Here is a 22,911-nt window from a genome sequence, read left to right on the forward strand (position 1 = left end):
GACATGGTGCTCACCATGTCCACGTCCTTGTATTCTTCGGATATGGTGTCTCCTCCTGCATCAAAACAATGCCCCAGTTTTCACACTCCGAAATGAAGAAAGAAGCTCAAGTTTCAGGCAACAACTTGTCTATCAATCTTAATTCAGCATAATCGGCATCTCATGCAACTAATTCAAGCACGAAAAACACTATATGTTTGCTCATTTACAAAGCAGAGCACCAACCTCAGGCTCAACAGCCAGATATGATCCGCTTCTTTTTCCTTGGTCCATGGTCTGTAGTTCAGAACTGGTGATTTTCTGGGCCTCCTCTTTGCCATCCTCTCCAGAAATTAACCCAAGTGTTGCAACAATTTCATTAGTTCGGTCAGGCTGCTAAATTTCTTCTCCTGCATTCAAATTTAAATAATATTACTCATGACTGGAAAAATCAAAATTCGTAAGAAGAGCTTATTGAAATTCTGAGCAAGAAAAAAAAGCATGCTTAGTGATGATACAAATAGTCCCTCTACAGGCATATATGGCTCATGCTTATGTAGTATCAATTCAGAAATGTCCTTCTCTTTTTTCAGATCAATGTAATTTAGGGAACTGAAAATAAAAATCCAACTGTGATAGGAGATCCCAACAATGCTAGGAGGTCCTTAATTACTTTCCCTCCTAAAGTGTGAGCATTAAAATATTACTTTAAATTACAATCGAGAAGCTCAATCAACTCTTGTTCCTCTTTTGATGTTAAAAACTGCTGGTTGTACGTAGAACATGATTGCTCTAGTTAGGCAGATTCAGAGACCGACGGAAACTACCTGACAATTGAACAACTTATTTCAAACAGAGTGGGACTAAACTGGCATATTGCACAAGTACAATGCTAATACCAGATGTAAAATAAAGTGTGCTTTTTCCATTTTGGGACGGAGGGAGTAGTACTTACTCATAGCATCTCATTTTTCGAAAATCATATTCAAATACAAACTTCCTTTTAGGTATCTAGAGAGTAACAGTCTAAGGGAATTCCACGGCTATGAGATAGGAAGTGCGCATTGTATTTTAAAGTGTGTTGGTGCTCAAATTTAGTCAGTGTTGTTCCAATAACCCTAAGGGCGAGACGTTCCACGGATATTTTTGGCTTCTCTTTGGGACTAAAAGAACTGCAATACTTGTAGCGACCGCGGTAAAAGGTTACCCAAAGTTCATTTTAGAAGCACAGATCTGAAAAAAAAAAAAGGACAGTCCATTACCAGAAGCAAACAAAAACATAGCTCAGAACCTATAGTTTTTATCTACCTTGATCAGGTACAGGTACTGCGCTAGATAATAAATAGCTCCTAACAACCCTAAACACACACATCAAGTAGACTGTCATTATATTTGAGGGCATATTGAGAGGCAGTAATCCCACATGAACCGATTGAAAAGTTTGTGATTGGGTAGTGTGAGGAGAGCACAAGAAGAGCAATATTTTTCAAATATTTCAATATTGGACATTTCTAATCGCCAAAAGAGGAATGAACTCATATACAATTAGTACTCAGTACAACACGGAATATGCAGGAAATAAGAAACCAAGAAGGGACCAAATTAAGGAAGATGGTTCTACTTCCTTGCAACAACATCAAGTTGGAGCAGTCAAGGTCCATCCCCGAAACCTCTGGATCATGATGGCATCAGTACCCAAGTCATTCAGGTGGCCCAGCAGGGATGCACATTTAAAAAGAAAGCAAGAAATTACTTATTGCCTGCAAATTATAGATCAAATGCATTTAAACTTTATATATCCCTTCAACTTTGAGCAAGAAATGGCATATTTTTTTCAAAATTAAGTCAAGATAGCACAAGAAAGACCTACACACCGAAGGCAAAATTCTATTTTATATATTAAGAGTCCGGCACTCATGAAATAATCGAGCTCCTAGCAGTCCTTTTAGTATCACCTATGGTGGACATGCTCTCTACAGTATGTACATTAGATTCAGTGTAGGTACGTGGGGATGATTGTGAAGGCCAGAATGGAAAATGATCAATCCTATGATAATGTTTTTGACCTACAAGACTACTTAGAGTTGTATTTCTGCATATAAGTATAGTCAAACTGAGAAGACTGAATGCTAGAAAGCACCTGTCATCCATTCTTACTTGGGCTTCCACATAAGATTTGTTAGTGTTGTGTAAACAAACAACAATCAGAACAGGAGACAAGGACATAAGCAACAATTGGCACAGTTCAGTATACTGAACAATGTCCATTTTGCACGTAGAACTATCAATCCTTCTATGTGCAGTAGATCCTCTTCGTGTCCATCAACAATCATGTATACTGAATAATGTCCATTTGATTTTGGTGCTATCAATCAAATTATGCATTGCTATCAGTACAAACTCACTGCTAGTGGAGTGCTAAAACTGAGTCATGACATGAACTCGTAGAAGGGTTTTGGTCTCAATTTGAACAAGGGTAGTCGGAGGAGCCTGCCCTTTGATTCAAAGGAATTAAACGAGACAGACTTACCCGCCCTTCTCGATCTCCCCGCATACGGATGTTGCCGGCCTTGGCCAACTCGGACTCGGGTACGCCCTAGCCGCTCGGCGAGGACGCGCAGCCATCACCCGCACGTCGGCGAGGACCTGCTTGGACCTCGACCCTCGCCGGCGACGGTGTGCGCCTCGGCCTCGATGCGCGTGGTCCGGTCGGCGATGCTCCATGCGAACCGGCCGGTTGTCGACGAGGAGGCCCCGAATGTCGTGGTCCATGGCGATGTTGCGGTCCTCGAGGCGGCCACGGCGGGGTGTAGCGCAGCCACCCCGCGCGGGATGGGGTGGATGGCGTCGTGTGAGGGCTCGACGCGGTCGGCGCCAAGCCGCACGGCACAAAGACGGAGGAGCGAGGAGCACGGGGGCGGGGGTGAGAAGCATGCCGCAGATGGCGTACGGGAGAAGCACGAGGCGTGACGGCGAGGGAACCGCGGCGGCGACCATGCCAAACCCCACTGCTAGGGTTAGCCACGGCCTCGCTCTCAGGAGCGTAGCGGTGGGACGCGGGTAGGGATCCAGTGGAGGAGCGCAAGACGCAGCTGGCTTAGTGACTAGAGGCGGCCGGCGGCGGACGCACGCCGGCGGCGCATCCTGGAATCGATTCGCAAGAGAGAGAGGTAGGTGGAGGAGAGGAGCACGAGGACTGGGAAAGAATTGGGTCGGGTCGGGTCGGAGGTCAGCTCGTTATTTTGCAATTAAGCCCTTCACTTTTCGGAAAACAATGCCGGCACTTCAATAAAATGCCAGCAATAATCAAACATTGACGGCTCCTCCTAAAAATGCCGCTAATTAGATCATAGTTTAAGGCACTCGTCAGAAAGTGCCGCTAATCACTAGCATTGGAGGCATATTTCTAAGGGCAATGCTGAGCGTCCCCCGGGGGATCGGGGGGCTTCCGATCCCCCGCCTCCTATGCGTGACACGTGTCCAGGTTCACTAATTCCCTTCAGGTCACTCACGCACAGGAAAAATTCCCCCACGGTCCCAAATCGCAATCGACAACCCCGTAGCCCGTAGCAACGCTCAACACGCACAATGCTCCCGGACCATCGCCGGAGAAGTTGGCCGTCGCCGGAGAAGCCGCAGTTGGAGAAGCCGGTTGCTCGTAGCATCTTCACCGACAGCCATCGCCGCACGCTCGCATGCAGCACCGCCATCCTAGATATGTAACTTAGCCCCGGCCTGTTGTAGCCCCGCCGATGACCTCGCCGGCCTCCTTGCAGCACGGCGGCGCCGGTTTGTAGCAACGGCAGCCGACGACGACCTCGCCGCCCTTCTTGCAGCACGGAGGCGCCCTGTTTGTAGCAATGGCCGCCGCCGTTTGCAGCAACGGCCGCCACCGACGACCTCGTTGCTGTAGGGCGGCTCACGGTTTGCAGCAACGGCCGCCGCCGGCCCTCCTCCTTGAAGCACGGCGGCGTCTGGTTTGTAGCAAAGGCCGCCGCCGTTCGCAGCAACCACCTGATGCCGTCCCGTCGTTTGTAGCAAAGGCCGCCACCGCGTGTAGCACATCGCCGCCGCCGCTTGTAGCGGTCTTCACCACCCTTGGTAGCAGCGGTCGTCGCCTACTGTAGCAGACGCCGCGGTGCTGCCCTTGTACTGCGTCGTAGTCGTAGCAGAAGCCACCGCTCCTTGTAGCAGACGACGACGGCGCTGGGAGCATCGGCCTCCATCCCTGGTCGCAGCATCACGTCTGGCTCTCCTCCGCCGCCCTAGCATCAGCGGCGGTGTGGCCCGACTCCTCCGATGCGTGTCCGTCATTGCGGGGGTGGACGGCGGAGCGAGTCGACGGCGATGGAGAGCCGTGACCTCGCCGGAGATGCGTGTGGGCTGCGCGGCGGGGCTGCGTGGGGGCGGGTGTGACGGCGGTTATTTCGGCGAGGTCATGGCGTCCTGTTTCCTGGAAGCTGAGGAGAGACGAGCGGAAGAAGAGAGCTGTGAGGAGATAAGGTCGTGGTGGGGCCCATCGGTATCGCTTTCACGGAGGACACGCGTCGTTCGCACGAGGAGGAGGAAGCGAACGCGCGATCCCCCGGCTGAACGCCAGCGTCTTCCTTTCCTATTTCTAAACTGCCGGCAACAAAGTGCCGGTAACCTGTGCACGTGAGGTAGTGAAACATGGTGTCTTTTCACTTTTGCCCGACAACCCATCTCTGCTAGCTCGAACATGGAAGAACATATTCTCCCTCTATTTCAAATGCATCTTACACACATTTTAAATTTCAAAAAAATTGAAACAAAAATGTGCACGTACATCTTCACGTGCTACACGCTCACATAGTCGTTTCATGAAAAATTGAATTTTCACGTGAAGTGAGTAAAAAGATAAAATTTAGAACTAAAAGTAATGCTTTTCACAAGATATTTTTTTCTATTTTTTACATAGATAACAAAATATATTGGTTTTTCACGAAACTTGACAAATGTTACCGAAAATATAAGGCTAGAGAGTTTTTAGAGGAGGGCTACAGAGTTGTTTGGTGCGGCTGTGTGTAAAGGTGCAATAGCCGGGGCCAGGGCCGGCCCAACGTGCGGCGATTTTTTTCCTCCAATCGTCAGCCCAGTAGCACCGTGGCCTGTTTTCGCACGGAGCCAGATTTATGTCTAAATCGTTAGAAAAAGACCGACCTTCGAGAAAGGAAGGCAACCTCGCTTCCGCAAGTGACAAGTGGCACGTTGTGGTGCCAGAAAATTCCTGAGAAGTGGTCTCCCTGCTCGCCACGTGTCGCAGGGGATGAGGGAGGAGAGAGAAGGCAGAGGGGGGTTGGGTTGCGTCACCTTTTTTCCCTTTATTTTCTAGATTCGTTTTTAAAAAATGAAAATCGTAAGTCCAAATTACGATCCGTTTTTATTTTTGAGATCCTCGCGTCAAGATCTTCAAAACTAGATCCATGTTGATACGTTTCGGGGTAATTTTTTTCCGTACTTCCAACACTAGTATGGTTGTATTTGTGGTGTGTACAAAACTGTACTCGTGCTTCAACTGATAATTACTTCTGATTTTAGTGTATTTGATGCAGCTTCTCCCTTTATCCAGTAAATGTACTTACTCACTGTGTACCTGTACTTCTGTACCAGTACTTCCTCGTGTGCACGACTATACTTATGTACCTATACTTGTACTGATCGTTTGTGTGAGGTGATCTCATCAGGCCGCTCCCCCGACCTAACCCTCCCCCGGGTGGCGGCGCCGCGCCACTCCGGGGAGCCCTCCTCACCGGCCCTCCCGCCCCCTCCAGCCCTTCCCTCCCCTCGCCGCCGCCGCCGGAGGTGTCGCCGGGCAAAGCCCGTGTGGCATGGCGGTGGCGGGGGCTTCAGATGGTCACGATCATGGGGGATGGGGCGGCGCTCCTGATCCCTTGTGGTGGTGGTGGTCCGTGGCGTCGGCGGCCGGAAGGCAAGGCGGCGGTGGTGGTGGCGTGGCCGGATTTTGGCCCTTGGGGCTTGGAGGCGGTCGTGCTGCTACGCCTTCTCCTCCGCGCGACGGGCTGCTCCGCCCGCATCACATGGGAGTCGGGGCGGCGGCCCCGGGCATGGCGGCGGCGACCTCCTCTCCGGAGGGGGACGGCCTCATTGGGATCTTGGGTGGGGGATTTTGGGATCCCACTCAGATCTCCGGCGGTGAAGATCCAGTCGACGGCGAGCTTTGGGTGACGGGGCAGACGGTGAAAACCGCGCTTCGATCTCGGTCTTGGCGGATGATGGCGGCGTCGATTGGCGTCGTTACCTTGTCGAAGGCATCATCTTTGCTTGCCTCGGCACTACACTCGGCGAGTTGGGGATGCGCGGCTGCCGGTGAAAACCGTGCTCCGACTCCGGTCTTGTTGGCGGGCGATGGCGGCGTCACACGTCGTAACCTTCTTGAAGGCATCGTCGTTGCAGCATGCATCTACCCACTTGTGCTGCTCCGGGGGAAACCCTAGATCTGGGTCTCCTGGATCGGACGATGGCGACGCTACCTGTGTCGTTCTACCTCTTGGGGCATCGTTTTTGGAGCAGCTGCTGGATGGTGGCGGATGTTGGTGGAGTGGTATTCATCTACCACATCGACGGCGCTGAGTCTCGGTGGCATGGTGCTGCGGGGTATCGACGATAGGCCTTGCAAGGTCAATGCGATGATCCCTCTTGAAGATGGAGTCGAGGAAGACGGCGGTAGCAGCTTCTGTAGCGTGTGTGTTGGCGTGCGTTGAGAGTCTGCTTAACTGGATGTGCTTCTCACCTGCTATTGGGCGGCTTGGGAAGGCATTTGGTTTTTGGATGATGTAAGTTGGTGTATTGTCACCCCATTCATCCCTCTGTAGGTTTAGCGAGGTGGCTTCGAGTTTGATCTTTTGTTTTGCTCTTGTAAGATGTTGTGAATAATTAATCTAATAAAAAAAGCCGTGTACATCCCTTGGATGCAGAAGCTGGGGTGATACTTCCCCCATTTCGAAAAAAAACCTATACTTGTACTCGTGTAGCTGTACTTGTATTCGTGCTCTATATGCAACTGTAATCATGTTTTGTATTGAACTGTGCTCGCATGTTTACTGTGTTGTACTCGTCTTTTTCGATGCACTCGTGTTGTGTATGTAATGGTATTCGTGCTTATATGCAACTCTACTCGAGCGTTCACGAAGTTGTACTACTCGTCATTCGGACACTCGATCAAATCTGTACTTCGATGTACGTCGACATGTTTCTCATGTTGGCATCCTGCAAGCTTGCTAGCTAGTAGCTACAATTGGAAGTCAAGGTAGCTAGTTCTGCGCTGATTTTTTTTGCATGATGGTGTCCCGCGCGCGCAGGAGTGTTTCGCATGCGCCGGTGTCATGCGCGAAGCATACGTGCGAGTCGCGCGGGAGCTGTACTTCCGCATCCTATACGCCCACCGGAGTTGTGGGTTCGTTCGTTTGCTGAGAAGCCAACACGCATTAGACGTAGATTAATTACGCGGGAGGAAGTTACCTTGGTGGAGGTTGGCCTCCAAGTAGTCCTACCCGATTTATATTTACTACTTATAAATTGCGATATGATCGGTACCTCGTACATCTTGGATGAACAGCGTTGGAAAAACCGGTGCGTCAGATAAAACCCGTAAGTGGATGTCAGCGATTTTTTCGAACATAGAATATCTGATTAAACTTAGTCCAACAATAAGTTAGGTAGTTATCCCATCCCTAAGTTATAGACAAATACTGTGCGGGTAAGTTTACTTTATACTATTCATCTTAAACGTACTTGTTATTTTTCCTAAGCTACATATATACTTTTAAATTTGAGCATGAAAACTAACACGTACATACATATGTGCGTCCTCTATACGCAAAATTTTTGTTCGGAATTTTTGAAGCTCTAGATATACGATGTTTTGGCTGCTACTCCAAAACAACAGGTTCCAATGGACCTAGGTTCTCCTGTGTATTTTCGCTCGACCTGCCTAAACGGGCCGGGTTCCAATCAGAGCGATCTACTTGTTCGTGGGCCTGGAGATACCAAAGAAATATCCGACTAGAATTATAACTTAGCCCTCTCCGATCACTCGCACCACCGGTAGTACTTCAACCGGACTGAGGTTTCAGCTACATTGACCGTGTTTACCCGCTGTCACATGGGTCCATCGGTAGACCTTGCCGCATCGAGCCGACACCAGCGCGTTCGACGTGGCGAGGTTGGCACACGCGGCCACCACGCCGCACCCGCGCAACTCGCTTTCCCCACGCGGCTCCGTCTTCCTCCTATTTCTTCTCCCTTTCTCGAACTACATCGATCCACTGCCCCTGCTCCCACCCCCTTCTCGAATCTGAGCTGATCTGACCACTCCAGCACCCACAAGAACACGCCAAGGCAGCGTCCGTCCACTCCGCTGCGCGATCCACCGGATTCGGTGTCACCGTAAGGAGGTCGCAGCTCGGCTTTGAGGTCTGAGCACATCCTGGTTGGATTGGATCCCTTCCTTTCCTTCCTTGGAGGTCAGTAGTTTCTTCTTCTTGCTGCCCTCAAGCTCGTATGATCTTATAGGGTGTGGAAAACTGGGAATTCAGGGGTAGCATCACCATATTACTAGTTTAGTACTACTACTGCAGTACTGCTAGTATCAGACCTGCTTAGTAGCAGTTCAAAAAAAAAACCTGCTTAGTAGAGCATGCCTAGGGTATGCGTGTGTCAGGCAGGCTCATGACTTTTGCTCAAGAGTCATTTTCCCTGGCGTGATCTGGCATTGCGCCGTGTGCAGACCGAAACATGGTTTGTCAGTCTGTGTTCTTAGTTCTGTTTTTTATAATCCCTCAAATGGAGCGTCAGTGCGAACGTCGTGAATCTGATGCTGAAATAGGATAGTATGAACTGGTGAACACGCCTCTGTGCTGAAACATGCTGTGTTGGGAACAAATATCATTCGTCGCAGAAAGCTTTACTTTCGTTGAGTATGATGGTTCATCATGTAACATTGTAACAAGTCATGTTTCATAAGTGATAACTGCTTTTAACTTGAGGGAATTCTAGTGCTCATGATACAGTGTAGCTCATATTATTTTCTCCTTGTATTCAGTCTAGCTCATACTCAAGATGGAGGAAGAGAAGAAGTCAAAGGATGAGATACACCTCAAGATCAAGAGCAAGGACAAGTCATCGGACAATGCAGAGGATGAGAAGAAGGAGATCGAGATAGAAATCGACGCCAAGGTTGTGGAGAAGGAAGAGGTGAAGGGTGACTCTGGCGATGGTTCAAAGTCGCTGGCCAAAAGTAAAGAAACTAAGAAAGACAAAGAGAAAGAGAAGAAAAAGAAGTCTGAGAAGCATGAAGAAGACGATGAGAAGGTAGGTAAGAAGGATATAAAGAAGAAGCCGGAGAAGCATGAAGAAGAAGATAAGAAGGAAAGCAAGAAGTCAGAGAAGCATGAAGACGATGAGAAGGCAAACAAGAAGGATAAAAAGAAGAATCCAGAGAAGCATGAAGACGATGACAAGGTAGATAAGAAGGACAAAAAGAAGAAGCCGGAGAAGCATGAAGATGATGACGATGAGAAGGCAAGTAAGAAGAAGTCAGAGAAGACTGAAGACGATGAGAAGGCAAGTAAGAAGGATAAGAAGGAGAAGGATAAGAAAAAGAAAGAAGATGGCGCCGAAGGCTCTGAAATGGAGAAGGCCAAGAAGGGAAAAGGCAGCAAGGCCGAAAGCAAAGACAGGGACCTCGCTGAGGATAAAGATATCATCAAGAAGAATGCAGAAGTTGCAGGAGTAGAGAGCAACAATGATTCTGCATCTGGAGGTTTGGGCACAAGAGAGATCAAGTTCACAGATGCTGATTCACAGAAAAAAGAAACTGATATTTCTGAAGAGAAAAAGGACGGCAAGGATAAAAGAAAGAGAGAGAAGGAGAAGAAACAGGATGAGAAAATTAACGAGAAGGGTGTGCAAGGCAAGAAGGAAGATAAAGAGAAGGAAAATAAGAAGGATAAGACAGATAAAAAGGAAGAAGACAAGAAGAAAGAGAAAGAAGCAAAGAACAAGGATGGTGATGAGGAGGAGGAAGAAGGTAAGAAAGACAAAGCGACGAAGGATAAGAAGAAAGATAAGACTGACAAGAAGGAAGAAGGTAAGAAGAAAAATAATGACAAGGATGGTGATGATGATGGGGAGGATGAAGGCAAGAAAGATAAAGAGAAGAAGAAGAAAGACAAGGGCGCCAAAGAGAAGACAAACGATCCGGCAAAGCTTAAGAAGAAACTGGAGAAAATTGACACAAAGTTACAAGACCTACATGCTGAAAAGGAAGACATCCTGAGGCAGCTCAAGGGGCTGGAACTGGAAGCAGGAAAGACCACTGAAGAGAAGAAGCCTGTACAGATACTGGAAGAGAGTGGGAAGAGCAACACCAAGGAAGAGGATCTTGTTGCTGCACCCTGATCTTTTGAAGCTCTTTCTAAGTTGTTCACACCTGTTGTATTACGGTTGTAAGTTGTAACACGAATTCTGCTCTGGATATGTGCGTGCATTTCTCTGTGCAGTAAATAACTCTATATAGCTTAAGTATAAGAACATATACAAGTGTATGATTGTATTTTTCTCACTCCCGAAAGATGAACTTTGTAACTCTTGACTATGGGTCAATGAATCACAAAGATGTTTGCTTTCTTAGTCCTCTCCTTCTGCGGACATGTACTTTGCTATTATACCATGAATCACATTATATTCCGTATTGTCAATAGTGAGATCCTATGACCACGGTAATTTCTGGTGATGTTCTGTAAATACAATTCTGTTACTCTATAATTGCGTATTTGACTCACAAGGACAATATATCTTTGCATATAATACAGCATGTTTCATCATGAGTATACTATACTGTAATTGCGTGAAATGTTTGAGAAAATGTTACAAAATATTTGTGTCCAAACAAAATTCAGTTATAATCGGAGTGTACATGTGTTGAGAAGTGAAACATACACAAGACCTCTTAGTCCTTGTAAAAAATAAGAACTCATGTTTCTTGTAAAAGAAAAGACCTCCTAGTTTGCACCAATACTATGGAAAACCTCAAATTCTTTTTTTTTTATTTTTTTTAAAAATATTTGAATGTTTTAGATTTTTTTAAAAAAATACATAGACGTAGAGAATGTTGTAATCTGCTAGTGTGTAAATTTTCAGAATTAAATACATTATATTTTTCCCTCGGTAAAAATGACAAAGTCTCACAAAATGACGAAATCTAGATTTTAGTACTGTTCATTACTATTCACCGATGATGAAATCAAGATTTGTCATTTTTACTGAGCCCAAAATACAACATATTTCAGTCTGAAAAATTACATACTTGTAGATTACAATATTATCTACATCACAGTATTTTTTTTCAAAAAAATTAACATGTTTAAAGTGAAATTTTTATAGATTCAAAATATGGCCTACATGTAGCCCGGGCTACAAAAGTTAACTCTCACTATGAACTTTGAAAGTATGCTTTACAGTTCTTAATGGTAGGGTTACAATTTACTCTGCAGATGGTCCATGAAAAAAGTGCGCTGACGAGTTTCTTGAAGAATTATGTGCTAAGGATGAAGAATATTATTTGGGACCGACTAGAGTTTTCAGATACTTCTCCACATTGTCCAAGCCGCACATCTCCTTCACCACAGGCATGATTGCGGGAACTTCTAACTCAAAGAAGGAAGGCGAAGAAGATCCTGACACAGAACAGTGGATATCCTTCCTTGCTGCGGCAATCGCATTCCTTGTTGCACAGTGAACTGAGGCTGCAAGAAACAAAGGCGGCTCCCCAGATGCTGCGACAAATAAAGGCCAAAAAATGCATGAATACTTTATAACAGATATCATGAATTGTTTTGTGGACTTATAACATCTTATCCCATGCTAGGAACCTAGAAGGCTAGAAGGCAAAATAGAACTAGCTCATTTGGGCGCATGCTCATAGATATCAAACCAGGGGAGAAACTAAATACCTTTTGAAGATAGCACTCTGTTTTTGTGAAATCCACTGTTAAGAAGCTCAACATTGAACTGCCGAGGGATGGTGTCCACAGTTGGGATCTTGTATGTCCAAGTTCCATCCGAGGTAACCAGCCCATCCGAATTGGTGACGTACTCCTCGCTCATGAAATAACCAATTCCCTGAACGAAGGCTCCTTCCACCTGAAGTGTCGTGATAGGGCAACAGCAGAAGATATTGAGACACTTTGTATGCAAATAACATCAGTTAATAAAATGTGCTCTCTGTCGATGTCCATGTGGACATGATTATATAAACATACTGAAAAGAAATGAACAACCAATGCCAAAAACTAAGGGTGTGTTTGGTTGATGCCTATACTAGCCCTACCAAATATTTGGTAAGAGTTGGCTGCCAAAATTTTGGTTAAGGAATCCTTGGCCCACGTTTTGCCAACTTTTTGGCAAAAATTTGTGAGGGAGAGAGATGGGCATGCATTGGCAGCCAAAACTTTGGGTACAAACCAAACAATAACCACAACTCTATGGGCAACCAATTTTTTGGCGGGGCAACTTGGGGAACCAAACCAAACACACCCTAAGCACCAGACAGTAAACCAATAGAACTAAAACATGCATATTGTAGCATCCCATAAAACTATATTGTGCTAATTTTAAAGTTTAATATAATTGTACTAATTTTAAAGTTTAATATAATAGAATTAATCCAGGACCTGCTATCTGAAATGACTGGAAGACTTTCAGATGGCCAGGTTTTGACTGACCAATTAAGGATGTTGACACGTAAACAACAGTTAGAATAGAGTGAGACCGGTTACACCCACCTGCCCCAAGTCCACAGCAGGATTTAAGCTCTGGCCACAGTCATATATAAGATCACTACGCAGAATTGTAGTTGCTCCAGTGAGAAGATCAATCTCTACCTGCAAATACCCAATATAAATATCTTGATGTGAAGGCGTGCATATTTCAATTTTGTACAATCTACTATCCGAGACTAGAGTAAACTAAGGATACCTCACTAGCAGCAGCTCCATAGTTCAGGTATGAACCAGAAGCCCCAGGGATGTAGTATTCTCTTGCTGATAAATCCACAGCAGCCATTTTTGCCTGTACATTGAAATGTGATATCTTAATACCAATGAATACATTACTGAGTAATGCATATGCGTGCATTCGATGATAGCAACCAGAGATGCACAAATTTCTGTGCGTGACTAACTTCTAAAACAGAGTAGGATAAGACCATCCTGATTATAGTTGCTATAAACTAAAGTTGTTATTATCATATCAATACCTGTAAAATTAGTCCATCCCATGAAACTCTCCCTTGCTTTTCTTGCAATTTCTCCTTGAGAGGTTTCAGCCTGTCAACCATGATACTGCAGGCACGACGAACTGCTTCACAGCTGCTTTCTGATGTGGTACTCCCTGCAGTCCACCCTCCCTGTACAGCACTTAACGTGTCTGCTTGAATAACTCTTACTCTTTCCAACAGGTCTTCACTTTGATCAGACCACAACTGGCCAAGACCAAATGCTGCCATCTGCTTCACTTTTGTCCAAAGCCCCTGGCCTATCTCAATGCCTCCAACTTCAACAACAATGGATCCATCGTTAAGAATAGACACTTTTCCAGGGGTTGGTCGAGATGAAACTTTATGCGCTATTGTAACAAAAGAAAGGCCCCGCTTTTTCCACTGGCTGCTTTTGTTGAAGGCCTGAACCATTTCCAAACGATGTTGGTAATTTGCTGATGCAGTCAATTGATTGCAGATAGAGGGAAGCGTATACCCCAAGGCATCTTCCATGCACTCACTGTGAAACAAAGCAAGGCTCTCCACTGTGTGAATATTTCTCTGCCTTACCAATTTAGCATCAGTAGAGAGAGTTGATGCCACATGTTCGATAATAGCTTCAGCAACATAAGAACCTTGCACTTCCCCAGGGCCCCGCATTGCAGACCTCGTTGAAAAGTTTGTTTTGCAGATCTTTGCATCATATGAAAAGGCACCCCAGTTATATTTCTTTAGTGCCTCTATGAAATTATGAGGAATAGTCGGACTAATATCCATGGTCATTCCCGCGTTTATGAACAAATCTACATGCAATGCTGTGATCTTTCCATCTGATTTGAATCCTATTGAATAGCATATTTTCATGGGATGCCGACCTCCAGTCATGATCATGTCAGTCTTGCGATCAAGATACATGCGAACAGGACGACGCAACTTAAAAGCTGCAAGTGCACAGGCCGTCGCCACCTAAAATTAACATACATGTAATTAGTGTTCTGATACTTTATGCTAACTCAATAAACTTTTACAAAACGATGATACATAAAATCCTTCTGAAACACTGAACTTAATATAATATTCAAATGAGACATGTTGAAGATTCTTTAACATTTTTGTTAGAAAATATAGTGGGGACAGTAAGTGTCATTTAGCAGCAAGATTGAAGTCACCCTTCCCTCCTACATGTATTACTTGAAAATTTTACATGAAGTATATCTTTGAGAAATTGCCAGATCAAACTGAATCTTGTTAAATGAGACAGTTCAGCTTCAGTATTCAGCGTAACAATGCCACGGAGGAAACAATGAGAATTCAGTTCTATTATAGTTGAAGCAGCCATCTTTACATGTATGCTTATAAGGAGAAGATATGTCCAGATATTCTTTCTTTTTTGGGTGTGAGGATACTCAAAATTTCATTAAAAAAAACTTCAGGATGATAGCGTCTGCATTTTAAAGCATATCTGGTAGTGGGCAGATATAGCAGAGTTGAACATGCCATTTGTACTTCAAAGAAAATGTTAAGCACAAACTGATAACAAGACCTCATTTCCAGTGTTTCAAAGGCTGTAAGTAATGATGGAACCAATCCTTACTGGTAAAGATCTAACAGCTTTTCCTCCAAAGCCACCACCAACTCTTCTAGTGATAACACGGACATTGTGACAAGGTAAACCGAGGCATTGTGCGATGGTATTTTGTACTGCCTCAGGGCATTGGCTTGAGCTATACACCACCATGCAATTATCTTCATCAGGTACGGCTAGAGCAGTTTGTGTTTCCATGTAAAAGTAATACTGTGAACTAAGTTTCACCTGCATGAAGTGTTTGTCAGCTGTAGCACAGTGTGACAATATCAAAGATATGTAAATAAGAACCTTATAAGAAGATACATAAGAAAGGACTAACCACAAATTAGAACTATCAAGGGAGGCCATGATATGTCAATTGTTCAACAAAAAAAAATTGACTTGTATATTGTGTTGTTCAACAATTAGAATTGGAGTTCGACACTAATAGGTTGGACAAGCTAGAGAGCAGACACAAATCAGAGGAAAAGGAACATGCAAGGAAATAACAGTCCACAAGGACCACAACAGCTCTTTAATCTAAACTACTCTAGGGGAACTAAAGGGTGCTTCAGCACTACCATTTGATATACCAGGTACATGTGGTGTGACTAATGAGTACTAATGTTAGTCAAGTTGAAACTCTTCACTTTACATAAGAATCAATTCATTCAGAGACTTCGGATGGCTAACAAAGGTATTTAACTTGGAAAAAGCATTAAAGTGTACCTCAGCTGAGTAGATCTTCTGATCAGCTTCTTCCATCCCTTTGGAGAATTCGCCAATCTTTTGCGGAAGGAGAAATGGTGGTGTTTCAAAATAACTGCATCTTCTGACTGCCTCCTCTATCGATAAAATTGGCGTATCCAAAGTTTCTGTGCTGTAGTTAACTACCGCTCGTTTGGCAGCAATATTGGCAAAATTTCGTGTTTCTGCAACCTAAAATGCTACAATCTTCAGTAACTAAACTTAATCCACATTGGCATAAATATAACTTCGTCAAAGAAAAGTAAAATATTGTTTTTAAGGTTATTGCAGGTTTCTTCAAATCCAAACAATCAGCGTGAAAGCCATACCACAACACCAAGAGGTTCCCCAGCACATTGAGTAAGCGGACCGCCAAACAGAGTTTCAGGTCCAAATATAGTGCTGGCCCCAACATTGGCACCCTCTTTTGGAATATCTTTAACAGTGATAACTTTCACAGTTTTTAGCTGCTCGAGAGAAGGGTCCAGCTCTATGCTATTCACATGAGCTAAAGGCTTTGTGCTATATATAAATGCTCCATAAAGGCAGTCCTCCGGAGAAGGGATGTCATCCACATATACAGCCTCACCTATGTATAATGATTCTGCTATCAGCACCATAATTTACTATATGCAAGATCGGGGCATGAAATCAACTGCCACTGATTACAAGTCACATAAATAAAACTTGAAAATAAACGTTAAGAAAAGACTCGTCATTACATATACAATGCAGATGGAAGAACGGAAGATAAATCGTGCCAATGAACAACACAGGCAAGGAACACAACATGCTATTTAAAAATACTTCTAAGTTATGTACTTATATAAATAAGGAACTGCCAATTCATTGCCCAAAAGTTTAAGATTACGAATGGCTACAAAAAGAAACTGTGAAGTGCATACCAGAGGCTTGGAGTTCTGCTCCAACTTTCTTGGTTGGTATGCCAACTGGGAGATAATCTTTACTTATTTCAACAATCTGTTTGCACGAGTCAAGTATGTGGTCATTGTTATACATACCAGATTTCACACAATTAGTTTCCTTAAGCGAAACATCGAGGTTTACACTGTGTGGGGAATTTGAATTTCCATTGGTGCCAGAAGCTACAAAGTCATTTAGACGGACTGCTTTTGCAGGCTTCACATTTCCTTTGGTTGCTGGGTAAAGAAAACTAAACAGAAAGGCAACTGCCAAGCTTGATCTATAAGCAGAATGTGGTGTGCCTTCTTTTGGAATAATGGTTTTCTTAAGAACTCTGCATGCTTCAAGTAGGAGCGATGCACTAACGGGTTTACCAACTAAGCACTTCTCAACATCTGTAGCCCTGATAGCATGTTGGGTTCCATATGCACCAAAAGCCAACCGTAGATTCTCCAGTATCAAGCCTCCTGAAGTTCCGTCCGAGGAGACTTGAGCGAAGAAAGCAGAGTTAAGGTAAGCAACTGCATTTCCAAGAGGGCGCGGAGCAGCTCGGTATGTCTCAAATAGCAGAGAACTTGCTGTCTTATCTCCTGCCATGTTTACAGTCCCAGCACTTGATGAGACACTGTCAGGAGTAGAGTGAGGAATGAAAACGCTTAAGAGCAGTGTGTTGTTGTCACATGGTGGCATCTCCAGGAACTCATCCAACGTGACATTCAACTTTTCTGATGATACCTGGATGCACACTGATGAACCAGCAGCAAGAAGGATAGTTGCAATGTCAGAGGGAAACTCGTCCCTTTGCGCCATTACCAGATTTCCACCCAAGGTTGCCGTGTTCCGGATAAAATGAGAGGCCACCTTTTCCATGTGATCAGCAATCTTACCGAAGATCACATCCGTGCAGCCATCACCTTGTGTTCTTAAGATCTCAATAACCCGAGAGATGGATGTGGCAGCCCCAATTCGAACACCCTCTGTATCATTTGATACTGAATTCATCTCTGGAATGTGTCTGAGGTCAATGTACCTACCATACAGCTCTGGCTCCCTGTAAACACCAGAAGAAGTGTTGGCCGCAACCACCTTTGTGCCACTTGTGTCGGAAGCTATGAGCTTATAGTACTCCTCCACACTCCGAGGCCGATGCCAAGAGCTCTCGCTCCCGGTCATTGTCGACATATCTGAGGCGGCAGGCGTATGAGTGCTCAGCGACAGCGAGGCTCTGATCTCAGCCTTGAGAAATTCCGGGAACGCACCAATGGTCCCCTCCTTGTAGGGTGGCAACTTGGAGACATGCGCGTCACCCTTTCTCCAGAAGGAGTTGAGTCCAAGGTCCTCCAAATCGACGTCCGCCGCGAAGCTCTTGCAGGCGTCGGCGATGGGGCGGTACCCCGTGCAGCGGCAGAGGTTGCCGGCGACGGCGCGCTCCGCCTGGGCCGAGGTGAGCCTGGAGAAGCCCTCCCGCGGAGGCGGGCCCGCCCCCTTGCCGTCGGCGCCGGCCAGCGCGGCGGCGAGGGACATGCACATCCCGGGCGTGCAGAATCCGCACTGCGAGGCGTGGAAGCCCGCGAGGCGCGCGTGCACGGCGTGGAGCCCGTCCCGGCTGCTCCCGAGCCCCTCGGTGGTGGTGACCGCGCGGTGGTGGAGGCCGTGCGCCAGGGTGAGGCAGGAGGCCGCCGCGGCGTGGGACACCTCGTCCGCCGCCGCGTCGTACGTCGAGAGCAGCACCGCGCACGCGCCGCACCCGCCTGCAAGGAAACCGGCATTAGGCCGCGCGCGGAGCTGCCGACAGTTAAGCTCGCGCTGGGACGGGGAGGAATCGAAGGGGAGGGGAGGGATGGGTAGTGGTGGCGCGTGCCTTCGCCGCAGCCGAGCTTGGGGCCGGTGAAGCGGGTGCGTGAGCGGAGGAAGTCGAGGAGGGTGGCGCCCGGGTCGTCGCCGTCGCGGAGCTCGAAGCGCTCGCCGTTGACCGCGAACACCACCGCCATGGCGCGGGAGGCGGGGCGAGAATGAGATGCGAGTATCGGAATCCGGTTCACATCCCATGTGTGATTGGTTTTCTTATCTAGCGATTCTTGCCTGGTTCCCTCCCTTGCTGTCGCCATCTATGAGCTCGCGAAATTCCAAACGAAGTGCTTTACTCGAACGATTGGACGTCTTGATGACTGATTGCTTGTGGGGCCAACGAGCGAGATGGCCCGGTGCATGGTGGAGTGGAATTGTTAGGGCATCTCTAGGGCTTAGCGACCGTTTTCGTCCGCCGTGATCGGAAATGCGTCTGACACCATCTCCAGGGGCGATACAAAGTGATCGGATCGTCCGCGGAGACGCAAATCTGGTCCAAATATACGTCTGGGATGCGTCTCTGCGGACGCTGCGTGGACGTGGAAAGTGTTCGCTCGTGTCTGGCGGACGTTTTGTCTGACCCACCTGGCTGTGACCCAGCGTCGATGCGTCTTCTCCGCCAGTACTGGCGCCGAGACGTCGCTTCGGCAGTCTGCGGCCGCGTAAATGGCGATGTCTCGCGTAACGTGCGACCGTCGCCTACCTCTGCGCACGAAATAATGGCGTTGCCACGCGTGCCGCGGTCGTCGCCCAGCCTCTGATCTATATAAACAGGGGCGGCCAACATCTCATCTCCTCCCCGCAAATATCCTAGCCGCCGCACAACCTCCGTTGTAGCGCCGCTGCCGCTCAGACTCCGCCGCAGCCACCATGAGCAACGTCGGCCGCGGCCAGGCTGCCGCGCCTCCACCTCCACCTACACCTCCCACTCCACCTCCCCCGGCCTCGAGCTCCGACGAGGAGTTCGACTCCGACAACAGCACGGGCGACCTCCTCGACCCGGTCAGGGACGCCAAGGCCTTGGCACTCGCGGCGAAGGAAGCAGAGGAGGAGCTGGCGGGCCACGCGGCGTTGGACGCCGAGCTGGAACAACGCAGGCTGGCGGCCTCCGCGGCCGCAGAGGACTCCGACTCTGAGATATCTTGGTCTTGTGATGATCCTGATGCGCCTACGCCGAAGGAGAGGGCGGTGGAGCAGAGGGCTATCGTCGAGTCTTTCGAGACGCTCAAGGACAACGCCGCGAACGCGAGGCTGGAGCAGTGCCTGCAAGAGGACGCGGTGGCGCACCGAGCCGTAGCAGCCGCACAGGAGGCGGCGGAGAAGCAGGCGATGGAGCGACGCAACGACGGTGCCGGCCCGTCCGGAAGCAAGTAGTCTAGTCTTCTAGATCTATATTGTATAGTTTTTATGCATTTAAATTTACTACTCCCTCCGTCCATAAATAGATGCCAAAGATTTATTTAAATTCGGATGTATGTATAAACTAAGTGTTGAGATACATTCAAATTTAGATAAACTTTTGGCATCTATTTATGGACGGAGGTAGTACTTTTTATATTTTAAAATGCGTTGCAAATCTAAAAATAGTTCACTCCGATGGAAGCACACACAGACACAACAAACGCACGGACAAAATATCCACGAGACGATGCAAACGAACACCCGCGATCACTTTTAAAGCATCCGAAATGCATGGCCTCGTTAGAGATGCCCTTAGATCATGTCGGAGTAGCTTTCGTTTGGGATTAGTTGATTGATTGAATTTTTTAACTCGCACGTGAGGAACGGCGGGCGATGCGGCGAAGACGAAGGGGGTGCCCAGCCCAGGTGCACGAGCGGCGGTCTCGGCCATGCTCCGGCCACGTGCGGGATGTTGACATCGATGACCATTTTGTTTTGTCGATCCTCATTATCTTTTTTAAACACGGCCACACGCACCCTCACAAGTTTACCATTATTAATGTTAGAGAAAAATATCTATTTCAAACTCTGAATTTACTCCGACCGAAATGAACCCTCAACTTTAAATCCCGGTCGTTTAGACGCGCGCGGTATATTAACTGCCGATTTACAGCGCGCGGAGGCGAAAGCGCTCCTCCAGCAGGCGCGGCAAACGTCGCGGCGCTGTAAATTTTTTAGGGCGCGCGGCGTTTTGCACAATCCCGAGCGTCAAATGTGACGCGTTGGCTACAACGCGCGGCAACGCCCTGCGCACACGCGAATACTCAACGGCTGGAAAATCCCCCCCCCCCCTCCCGCGCCCTTCATTTCCCCATCGACCCGCCGCCGCGAAATCGAGCCGCCTCCGGATTCCGCCGCCGGCCCCGCTGCTGCTCGCCGCCGCGCCGTACATCTGCCTCGCCCGCGCCTCCTCCCGGCAATAGCGCCCGCGCCGCCGCCAGCGACGGGCAGAAGCCGGCGCTTCTCCCCCGCCTCCTCCTCCGTGCCGCCGCCTTCTCCTCCGCGCCGCCGTCACCATGTCGTCGTCTTCGTCTTCGAGCTTGCTCACGACATGGCGCGACCATGATGCTCGCCGATTTGCTCGCAAGGTACGCACCTCCGCCAGCCGGCCTCCATGATTTTGCTCACCGATTTAGCTACTATAGTTAGTTGTACTTAAGTAATTTCATATGTATGTTTGTAGAGTTCATCATATGATTCATCGGATGAGGAGTTCGACCAAGAGGAAGAGGAGAACATATCGCTACTATTAGCATACCGCGCCGTTAAGAAGCCAAAATTTGGTGGATCGGTGTTCGGTAGACAGAAGTTGTGGAGAGAAAGGATTGAAGGGCATGAGAAGTTGATGCAGTCGTATTTCAATGAGAATTCGATATTTCCAGAAAGCTATTTTCGGCGGCGTTTTCGGATGAGTATCAACTTGTTCAAGCACATTGCAACGGAGGTGACCAAGTATGATCGGTTCTTTGAGCAAAGGAGAAATGCCGCCGGAGAACTTGGTCATAGCACATATCAAAAGGTGACCGCCGCCTTGCGTATGTTGGCATATGGTATACCGACGGATCTAGTTGATGATCATTTGGCCATGAGAGAGAGCACTTCTATCTTGTGTGTGAAGCGCTTTTTCGTTGCAATTGTCAATGTCTTTGGCTCCACATACTTGAGAGCCCCCAATGCTTAAGACACGACAAGGCTTTTGGAGATCAACGCCGACCGGGGGTTTCCCGGTATGCTTGGTTCCATTGATTGTATGCATTGGAGTTGGAAGAATTTTTCCAGCGGCATGGCATGGACAATTCAAAGGGTACAAGAAGGATGTCACCATAGTCCTTGAAGCGGTCGCCGACCAAGACACTTGGATATGGCATGCATTTTTTGGACTGCCCGGGTCTTGCAGTGACATCAATGTGCTTCAACGATCACCACTAATGACAAGACTTGCAATGCGGGAAAGGTCCATTGGTGGAGTTTGAAGCAAATGGTCACAAGTACAACTATGGCTACTTCCTCGCCGACAGCATATATCCAAGGTGGCAAACATTTGTGAAGACGATTATTCAACCAAAAGGTAAGAAGCAAACCCAATTCCACAATGCACAAGCGGCAGCTAGGAAAGATGTAGAGAGAGCATTTGAGATTTTGCAAGCCCAATTTACCATTGTTAGAGGACCGGCTAGATTTTGGGACCAAGAATGCCTTTGAGAAAATTCCTTATTTGACACTCCCTTAAAGTTGGCTTCCCTATTTGGCCTCAAGAATTTTTTTCTTCCCATCTTGACATCTAAGCGTAGTTTCTTCCCTCAAATGACACCGCCGTTCGTTTCATTATGTTTTCCGTCAGTCCTTTATTTCTGTGGACCAAAATACCCTTACTCCATACTCAACCGGGTCAACGACCACGAAGGCACAACCGAGTCATCTCTCCCATCGCTTTCTCCTATCCCGCTCAACCCTAGCGCCGAAACGTTGGCTCGGAGTGGCGCCGGCGGCTGATGGCGATGGGCGGGGCGAATGCAGGTGGCGGACCAGGCAAGGCGGCGATGGGCGGCTCTCGCACCGCGGCTGCGGGCGGCGCTGGCATGGATGCGGCGGCCGGCATCGCTGGCACGGACGCGGCGGCCGGCGGCGCTAGCACGGACGCGGTGGCCGGCGAAGGTGTGCCTGTGGAATACAGACATGGCTCCACCACGGGTGTGGCTCCAGGGTGAGTTCCTCCTGCTCCTTAGCCTCCAAATGTTGTAATTGATGGCTATATCCAGTAGCAAAGCAACCCGATGGATCCAAATTCAGCTTAATTTTGATTTACATTTACAGGATGGATCCAAATTCAACTTATTCACTGAAAATTAGATTGATTGGCAACCCAAAAAAGGCTTGCTTGTGACGGTAAAGCACACGTCCGTTGGGAACCCCAAGAGGAATGTATGATGAGTACAGCAGCGAGTTTTCCCTCAGTAAGAAACCAAGGTTATCGAACCAGTAGGAGATGAAGATCACGTGAAGGTTGTTGGTGAAGGAGTGTAGTGCGGCGCAACACTAGGGATTTCGGCGCCAACGTGGAACCTGCGCAACACAATCAAACTACTTT

The 22,911-nt window shown here is 47.5% G+C and overlaps 2 protein-coding genes across 2 annotated transcripts; one reads left to right on the forward strand and one right to left on the reverse strand.

Moving 5' to 3' along the window:
* The first annotated feature begins 8,270 nt into the window (after positions 1–8,270).
* Positions 8,271–10,650, forward strand: LOC124670227 (DNA ligase 1-like). Its single transcript, XM_047206733.1, has 2 exons — positions 8,271–8,483; positions 9,062–10,650. The coding sequence occupies exon 2, from the start codon at positions 9,079–9,081 to the stop codon at positions 10,417–10,419; it is 1,341 nt and encodes a 446-aa protein (XP_047062689.1). The 5' UTR covers positions 8,271–8,483; positions 9,062–9,078; the 3' UTR covers positions 10,420–10,650.
* Positions 10,651–11,442: 792 nt separating this feature from the next.
* Positions 11,443–18,505, reverse strand: LOC124672425 (indole-3-acetaldehyde oxidase-like). The gene is made up of 10 exons (XM_047208651.1): positions 18,376–18,505; positions 16,496–18,265; positions 15,920–16,179; positions 15,573–15,782; positions 14,871–15,089; positions 13,277–14,242; positions 12,997–13,089; positions 12,804–12,902; positions 11,973–12,162; positions 11,443–11,795 (listed from the first exon to the last, which is right to left on the reverse strand). Exons 1-10 carry the CDS (start codon positions 18,503–18,505, stop codon positions 11,578–11,580), a joined length of 4,155 nt encoding a protein of 1,384 aa, XP_047064607.1. The 3' UTR covers positions 11,443–11,577.
* Positions 18,506–22,911: the final 4,406 nt, after the last annotated feature.

Source organism: Lolium rigidum, chromosome 7 (genome assembly GCF_022539505.1).
Source record: "Lolium rigidum isolate FL_2022 chromosome 7, APGP_CSIRO_Lrig_0.1, whole genome shotgun sequence".
NCBI lineage: Eukaryota > Viridiplantae > Streptophyta > Magnoliopsida > Poales > Poaceae > Lolium > Lolium rigidum.